This window comes from Spea bombifrons, chromosome 3 (genome assembly GCF_027358695.1).
Source record: "Spea bombifrons isolate aSpeBom1 chromosome 3, aSpeBom1.2.pri, whole genome shotgun sequence".
Taxonomy (NCBI): Eukaryota; Metazoa; Chordata; class Amphibia; order Anura; family Pelobatidae; genus Spea; species Spea bombifrons.
In genome coordinates this window covers 122591990-122601216 of record NC_071089.1, presented here as the reverse complement: position 1 = coordinate 122601216, position 9227 = coordinate 122591990, and the positions used below count along the sequence as shown (strand labels likewise).

At 53.0% G+C, this 9227-nt stretch overlaps 1 protein-coding gene across 1 annotated transcript; it reads right to left on the bottom strand.

Annotated features, from left to right (window-relative positions):
* Positions 1 to 1213: 1213 nt before the first annotated feature.
* LOC128482648 (nuclear apoptosis-inducing factor 1-like) lies at positions 1214 to 8130 on the bottom strand. The gene is made up of 5 exons (XM_053458469.1): positions 7965 to 8130; positions 7711 to 7815; positions 4643 to 4777; positions 3121 to 3594; positions 1214 to 1833 (listed from the first exon to the last, which is right to left on the bottom strand). The coding sequence occupies exons 1-5, from the start codon at positions 8083 to 8085 to the stop codon at positions 1235 to 1237; spliced, it is 1434 nt and encodes a 477-aa protein (XP_053314444.1). The 5' UTR covers positions 8086 to 8130; the 3' UTR covers positions 1214 to 1234.
* Positions 8131 to 9227: the final 1097 nt, after the last annotated feature.

Sequence of the window (9227 nt, the reverse complement as noted above, 5' to 3'; positions counted from 1 at the left end):
AGCACTTCCCGTGTCACAAGAAATAAAGCGATTTGCGAATGAAACGTCATTGAAAAACGTTCTTTTCTTTGGGTTTAATTTGTATTATTGAATCATATCCGGACTTGTGATGTCATACATAGGCTGTGAGAAGGCGCTCTATTTGTTATTGTGGGCGGGAAACCCATGATTAGACTCGCTGGCTACCGGATCACTGGCTCAGGTGGGACCCCTGGTGTTGGGCGCCCTATCAGAGGATGCCCAACAATATAGGGAGTTCTATCAAATATTCCAAATTGGGGAACAGAGACCATAACATGGGGGTCCTGGACATTCATTCATCCAACTTTAGCAGGTTAAGGGTGTTCCTGGAACTCAGTGACTAGGATGGACTGATCTCTGAAGATAACCCCCCCCCCCACACCTTCTGTGTTCCTAAATAACACATAATCCCAACGCGGGGCCGTAGAGCAGCCGGTCGGGAAATATGGAAAAGAGAACGGCATTTACAGCAAATAACCCAATGGGATTAGCAGCAGGAGCAGCGTTTATAACCTAAGGAGGGGCAATTAAAAAGCATCAGGGGGATAACGAGACACAGGGATGAAAGTTACACATGAAGGACGATAAAATAAGGCAAGAAACGGACAGCCGTTGGAGTGCAGAATTGACGAGATGGTTGGTGAAGTTCAGGAGAAGGTAGAAGGTTTGAGTCTCAGTTCCTCGCCCCTGTGTATAACGAAGAACCGATCCCTGCAGGTCAGCGAATTAATACTGATAATAAGGGGAGAAAACTGCTAAATAAAGCTATGAAAGAGAAAGCCCTCGGGCCAGGCGGTGAACATCCCCACTTGCACTTGGTCTTCATGGATCCTCTCTCGTCTGACATGGCGGTAAAAGTGTGGAGTAAAGCAGAAGTGTAAGCAATATTCAAACAGGGAGGAGAACTTCAGGCAGGTCATTACGGACCGGTGCGTCTGACACCCGAGAGTCTGCGCAGGGGTGATGCTCCTATATTGTTACCCGACAGCCTGAACTCCCCACGGCAGACAGTGCTCTGATGAGCAATGGTTACATTGTAAGGGATTTGAATTCCTCGAGTAGAACAAGAAACTAGGGAAACGTCTGTCCTGAAGCACAATGTTATGTGTCGTGTGATCCGAGCATGCGCTGCATCACGCACACCCAGGCCTAATCTGGCCAAACACTTTAATGAAGACATTGCGTCTAATATGTAAAGACGCGCTTGGAGCTTTCATCTACTTTTCTTGGCTGGAGGGGAAGAGATGTAAGGACACTGTCCTCGCGACATCCTGCCACGCACGTTCCTGGCCGGGACGCTGCGCATCCTCGTGTCAGGTGCGGTGGCTGCGGCCGTTGGGCTCGTGGACTGAGGTGCCAGCTGGTGGTCGGGACTCATAACAGTGACGGCCTGCTGGATGACGTTAACCAGCTGCTGGAAGCCAGTCTGTAGGTTTGAAGACAAGTTCTGTAGGATGGAATTTGTTTGCCTCAGCACCATCGTCTGGGCTTTAATGCACGTAGACAGATAGTTTAACTTCTTATGGAGCGAGCGCTCAAACAGCGACTGCTGGGAATGGTCAGACACGGAGGACAGAGATGGCGCAGACGGAGTCGGGTCCCCCTGGGAACAGTCTACATTGTGGTCGCTTTCTGGACTGTCCTGCTCCACAGTTCCATCGCTTAGACTCACATCTTTTTCTGCTACTCCTAACGAGCTGTCCTCAGCCATTTCCAAGCTCTCCTCTCTTCCATGATGCTCTGTGAGTGGCGGAGGGAGCGCAGAGCTGGAGGAGTTTCCAACGTCAAGCCAGCTCGGCCTCAAATTAGACACTGAAAAATAGGAACCCAGAACAACATTAAAATAGACATGCAGGCGACTTAGAACCGAAGCGTCTCGTTCCCGGCCGACACTCAGAACCAAGTAATGACTCACACAGAGGCTACCAGTACCCGGCCAGCACCCAGAACCGAAGCGACTCGCTCCCGGCCGACACTCAGATCCAAGCGATAGACACAGGCGACCAGTACCCGTCAACACCCAGAACCGAAGCGTCTCGTTCCCGGCCGGCACTCAGAACCAAGTAATGACTCACACAGAGGCTACCAGTACCCGGCCAACACCCAGAACCGAAGCGACTCGCTCCCGGCCGACACTCAGATCCAAGCGATAGACACAGGCAACCAGTACCCGGCCAACACGCAGAACCGAAGCGACTAGCTCCCGGCCAACACTCAGATCCAAGCGATAGACACAGGCGACCAGTACCCGGCCGACACTCAGAACCGAAGCAACTCGCTCCCGGCCGACACTCAGAACCAAGCGATAAACACAGACGACCAGTACCTGGTCAACACCCAGAACCGAAGCGACTAGCTCCCGGCCGACACTCAGAACCAAGCGATAAACACAGACGACCAGTACCCGGCCAACACCTAGAACCGAAGCGACTAGCTCCCGGCTGACACTCAGAACCAAGCGATAAACACAGACGACCAGTACCCGGCCAACACCTAGAACCGAAGCGACTAGCTCCCGGCCGACACTCAGAACCAAGCGATAAACACAGACGACCAGTACCTGGTCAACACCTAGAACCGAAGCGACTAGCTCCCGGCCGACACTCAGAACCAAGCGATAAACACAGACGACCAGTACCTGGTCAACACCCAGAACCGAAGCGACTAGCTCCCGGCCGACACTCAGAACCAAGCGATAAACACAGACGACCAGTACCCGGCCAACACCTAGAACCGAAGCGACTAGCTCCCGGCCGACACTCAGAACCAAGCGATAAACACAGACGACCAGTACCCGGCCAACACCCAGAACCGAAGCGACTAGCTCCCGGCCGACACTCAGAACCAAGCGATAAACACAGACGACCAGTACCCGGCCAACACCTAGAACCGAAGCGACTAGCTCCCGGCTGACACTCAGAACCAAGCGATAAACACAGACGACCAGTACCCGGCCAACACCTAGAACCGAAGCGACTAGCTCCCGGTTGACATTCAGAACCAAGCGACCAGTACCCCTCTCTCCCCCCTCATCACATTGTTTGCAGCCGGGTGGTGGTAACACTCACTGTTTGTACACCGCAAGGAGGTAACACTCACCGTTCAGACCGTGGTCCTCGTCACTGACGTGACCGGAATCTGCTATTTTGGGTAAGCCGAGGCCAGCCTTACTGGAGATCAGACTCATGACGCGCTTCTCGTACGGCCAGAAGGACACGGGGCCACTTCCTCTCCCGCCCTGGTAACGGGCCTGCTTGGCCATTTTCTCCTTGACTTTCTTTTTAATGTCCGCGTACCTCTTCTTACACTGCATGGGGGTCCGAGAATACACGGACACGCTGTTCACACACGCGGCGATGTCTCGCCAAATGGCCTTCTTCTCTGAAGTAGACGTTCTAGGGGTTAATTTGCCCAAAATCTTCTCGTAGTTTTCAGAAATCTTCTTTATGAGAACGTCGTTCTCCTCCTCGCTGAACTTGAAGTTGCGCTGCCGCTCTCTCTCTTGCAAGGGGATGCCCTCCCTCTGTATCATGCGCAGCCGAGCATTTTCTCTCCACCTGAAGGTGGAGAAGCCTTGGGAAGCAAGAGAGACAGGTCCGTTATGTGGGGAGGCGAGACAGATAGGGCCGTTATGTGGGGGGGGGGCGAGACAGACGGGGCCGTTATGTGGGGGGGGTGAGACAGGCGGGGCCGTTATGTTATTGAAGGAGCTGCGTCTCAGAACGTTAATGGTTCATCCCTGGTCAGTGAAGGATGTTCCTCCTCCTCTCTTTTCCTCTCGACCCGACCCCCCCCCCCCCTTGTCTCTCCTGCCCTAAAATCTTCCGTCTCTCTCCACGGACTCCCCCCCCCCTCCGTAAAGCACCAAAGGCCCCCCCTGGCCCCAGCGATCCGTCAGACAGATTTTATACCCCAACTAGCCAATCGTCCACTCAACTCTTGACTCACTAAAGCGACCGATGACTTACTGAGTGCTAAACCCAAGAGCCTCTAGTCACCGAGGCTTTTAACCCAGCGGAGCACGAGCTTCATCTACAAACTCCTCACACTCTTAGTCCCCGTGACTCGCTCTCTCCTGGTTCTCATCCCCTCTCTCTCTGCCCTCCGCACTGAGTCGGGGTACCCCAAGGCTCAGTTCCAGGGCCCCTTCTGTCCTCACGTTACGTGGCATCTTGTGGCTCTGGCATGCGGATGGCACTCAGACCTGCCTCTCCTCCCCGACCTCCTCTCTTTGATTTTGTCGTTCTTGCTCATGCCCCATCATCGCCCGTCTCCAGTGTACCAGTCTCGTCCCCTCACAGCCCACCATGAACTTTGCTGCCAGGTTTATTCCCCCCCGTCTATCTCATCACGATTCCATTTAAAATCCTGACTCTCACCTCCCAAGGTCTCCAGAGCAGTTCCTCCACCTGCATCTCGCCAACTGTCCCGTAATAAATTGTAAGCTCCCTTGCCCAGGGCCCCCTTCTCCATAATGTGCGCTTATGTTACGGTCAAACCGCATGGGTTCATTTTCACGTCCTCATTGTGACTGCGCTACGGCCTCTGCTGGCGCTCTATCTAGGCACAGGATCAGCGGCCCGGCCCGTGGCCAATCCTGGGGGTGACGAGAGACACTCACCTCTGCTCGTCGTGCGCTGAATGTCTCTCTGCCTCCTTAGCTCCGCCCCCCACGTACAGGGATCCTCCTCTGGCTCCACCTTCACTATAACATCAGGAGTGGCGTCCGACAGATCGGGGTTAAAGAGCTCGTATCCTACAGCGACAAACCGAAGCCCAACCAATAAATCACCAGCGACCAATGAGGCCTTCTCTGGGGCCCTCACCGCGGGGCCCCTGCAGAGCACCCCTAGGTTATTAATGCTATAACCATATCATCCCGACAGAACCCTCCAGATTACTATTAACCCTCTCCCTCACCTCCCGGATTACTATTAACCCTCTCCCCCACCTCCCGGATTACTATTAACCCTCTCCTTGACATCCCATATTACTATTAACCCTCTCCCTCACCTCCCGGATTACTATTAACCCTCTCCCTCACCTCCCGGATTACTATTAACCCTCTCCCTCATCTCCTGGATTACTATTATCCCTCTCCCCCACCTCCCGGATTACTATTAACCCTCTCCCCGACATCCCAGATTACTATTAACCCTCTCCCCGACATCCCATATTACTATTAACCCTCTCCCTCATCTCCCGGATTACTATTATCCCTCTCCCCCACCTCCCGGATTACTATTAACCCTCTCCCCGACATCCCAGATTACTATTAACCCTCTCCCCGACCTCCCGGATTACTATTAACCCTCTCCCCGACATCCCATATTACTATTAACCCTCTCCCTCATCTCCCGGATTACTATTATCCCTCTCCCCCACCTCCCGGATTACTATTAACCCTCTCCCCGACATCCCAGATTACTATTAACCCTCTCCCCGACCTCCCGGATTACTATTAACCCTCTCCCCGACATCCCATATTACTATTAACCCTCTCCCTCACCTCCCAGATTACTATTAACCCTCTCCCTCACCTCCCAGATTACTATTAACCCTCTCCCCCACCTCCCAGATTACTATTAACCCTCTCCCAAACATCCCAGATTACTATTAACCCTCTCCCTCACCTCCCGGATTACTATTAACCCTCTCCCTCATCACTATTAACCCTCTCCCCCACCTCCCGGATTACTATTAACCCTCTCCCTCACCTCCCAGATTACTATTAACCCTCTCCCCGACATCCCGGATTACTATTAACCCTCTCCCCGACATCCCATATTACTATTAACCCTCTCCCTCACCTCCCGGATTACTATTAACCCTCTCCCTCACCTCCCGGATTACTATTAACCCTCTCCCCCACCTCCCATATTACTATTAACCCTCTCCCTCACCTCCCGGATTACTATTAACCCTCTCCCCGACATCCCATATTACTATTAACCCTCTCCCTCACCTCCCAGATTACTATTAACCCTCTCCCTCACCTCCCAGATTACTATTAACCCTCTCCCCCACCTCCCGGATTACTATTAACCCTCTCCCAAACATCCCAGATTACTATTAACCCTCTCCCTCACCTCCCGGATTACTATTAACCCTCTCCCTCATCACTATTAACCCTCTCCCCCACCTCCCGGATTACTATTAACCCTCTCCCTCACCTCCCAGATTACTATTAACCCTCTCCCCGACATCCCGGATTACTATTAACCCTCTCCCCGACATCCCGGATTACTATTAACCCTCTCCCCGACATCCCATATTACTATTAACCCTCTCCCTCACCTCCCGGATTACTATTAACCCTCTCCCTCACCTCCCGGATTACTATTAACCCTCTCCCCCACCTCCCATATTACTATTAACCCTCTCCCTCACCTCCCGGATTACTATTAACCCTCTCCCTCATCTCCCGGATTACTATTAACCCTCTCCCCCATCTCCCAGATTACTATTAACCCTCTCCCCGACATCCCAGATTACTATTAACCCTCTCCCCGACATCCCATATTACTATTAACCCTCTCCCTCACCTCCCATATTACTATTAACCCTCTCCCCGACATCCCATATTACTATTAACCCTCTCCCCGACATCCCATATTACTATTAACCCTCTCCCCCACATCCTGGATTACTATTAAGCCTCTCCCGGACATCCCATATTACTATTAACCCTCTCCCTCACCTCCCAGATTACTATTAACCCTCTCCCCGACATCCCATATTACTATTAACCCTCTTCCCCACCTCCTGGATTACTATTAACCCTCTCCCCGACATCCCATATTACTATTAACCCTCTCCCTCACCTCCCAGATTACTATTAACCCTCTCCCCCACCTCCCGGATTACTATTAACCCTCTCCCCGACATCCCAGATTACTATTAACCCTCTCCCTCACCTCCCAGATTACTATTAACCCTCTCCCTCACCTCCCGGATTACTATTAATCCTCTCCCTCACCTCCCAGATTACTATTAACCCTTTCCCTCACCTCCCAAATTACTATTAACCCTCTCCCCCACCTCCCAGATTACTATTAACCCTCTCCCCGACATCCCAGATTACTATTAACCCTCTCCCCGACATCCCAGACTACTATTAACCCTCTCCCCGACATCCCAGATTATTATTAACCCTCTCCCTCACCTCCCAGATTACTATTAACCCTCTCCCCGACATCCCAGATTACTATTAACCCTCTCCCCGACATCCCAGATTACTATTAACCCTCTCCCCGACATCCCATATTATTATTAACCCTCTCCCTCACCTCCCAGATTACTATTAACCCTCTCCCCAACCTCCCAGATTACTATTAACCCTCTCCCTCACCTCCCAGATTACTATTAACCCTCTCCCTCACCTCCCAGATTACTATTAACCCTCTCCCTCACCTCCCAGATTACTATTAACCCTCTCCCTCACCTCCCAGATTACTATTAACCCTCTCCCCGACATCCAAGATTACTATTAACCCTCTCCCCGACATCCCAGATTACTATTTACCCTCTCCCTCACCTCCCAGATTACTATTAACCCTTTCCCCCACCTCCCAGATTACTATTTACCCTCTCCCCCACCTCCCAGATTACTATTTACCCCCCCGACCCCCCAGATTACTATTTACACTCTCCCCGACCCCCCAGATTACTATTAACCCTCTCCGTTACCTGAGTTTTGTGGGACTTTACATTCTCTCTTTATTTTCGGACACACGCCAGGTTCCCGCACAGATTCATTCTTCAACAGACCCTCTGGGGCAGCGGAATAATTCCCTGTTTATGACAGAAAGTGACTCTGAGACACGTCTGTGTGTCAACTACCCCCCCCAACATCACAGCTCCGTCACCAGGAACATACAATCATTCAGCGCGTCAGCTGCAAAGCACAGAGCGCACTGCAGGACACGTTTTCATCTCCTCACCCAAAGAGTCGAGGACCAAGAAACTTTTCTCCATGGTGGGAGATCCTCCGAGACGAAGCGAGAGAGGAGAGCCTGAAAAACAGGGAATTCTGTTACAATGCGGGCCGAGGTCCCCGGGCATCACCGACCGTGGGACAAGGTCCCGGCGCGTTACACACGTGATCGAGTCAGACGGGGGAGGACGGGGCCAGATGCGGCAGACGCTAAATGCCCCACGTCCGCATATAGTGGAGATGGATGTTGCCCACAATGCACATGGTCTGCTTCCACCAATGTCTCTACTGCCCAATGTTCCCGGAACCCCTGCAGGCGAGCGTGTCCTCACAGACACGTACCCAACCAGCTGAAACGTACCCCACTACTTACACCGCGTTTATCGCCTCCTCACCCGCATCACGTACTTTCACTCAACTGCTGCAACCAGACACCCTCAAATCAACTCCGTACCCCATCATCCAAACACAGCTCCCCAGGACCCCCCCATACCGCACAGGACCCCCTGAACCCCAAAGATTGTAACTCCTCCAATCACACAGACAAGGCTTGCTAGGAGCGTCTACCACGAGCAGAGCGAGACGCGGCCGGCCGGAGAGCTCGGTGACCAGAACATTCCGCGCGACACAAACATCTGGACACAGACCTGGGACAGACAGACCGGCAGAGGAGCCGGCGACGGACCGGGAGCCGTAGGGTCTCATGAGCCCTCTCCTCCGATCCCCCTCACACTCCGTTCGATTAGCAGAGAAGAGAAACATTCATCACGCACGGTTATCTCGCTGCGCTCTGCGGCAGGCTGGGGGCCGGAGGCGATCACAGCAGATGGATGCGTCTCTGGTAATGGATTCCCGTCGAGTCACCAGAGAGAAACGTATCTTTCGTTTACACAGAAATATCAACATAGAGCCACGAAGACCCTTTACCGGGGGGAGGAGGCGGCGGGGAGCCACCGAGACCCTTTACCGGGGGGGGGATAGTCGGCGAGAGCCACCGAGACCCTTTACCGGGGAGGCGGCGAGAGCCACCGAGACCCTTTACCGGGGGGGGGCGGGGTTTGCGGCGAGAGCCACCGAGACCCTTTACCGGGGCGAGGAGCCGCACCCCCAAACTTATATATATCTATACAGCGCGCATAAAGCTGGAACCACCAGCACCCCCTATATATTATGGACCCCCATATATATCCATACAACACGCGAACAGCCTGAACCCCACACACACACAGATATATCCATACAGCGCGCGTACAGCCGAACCCCCCGCACC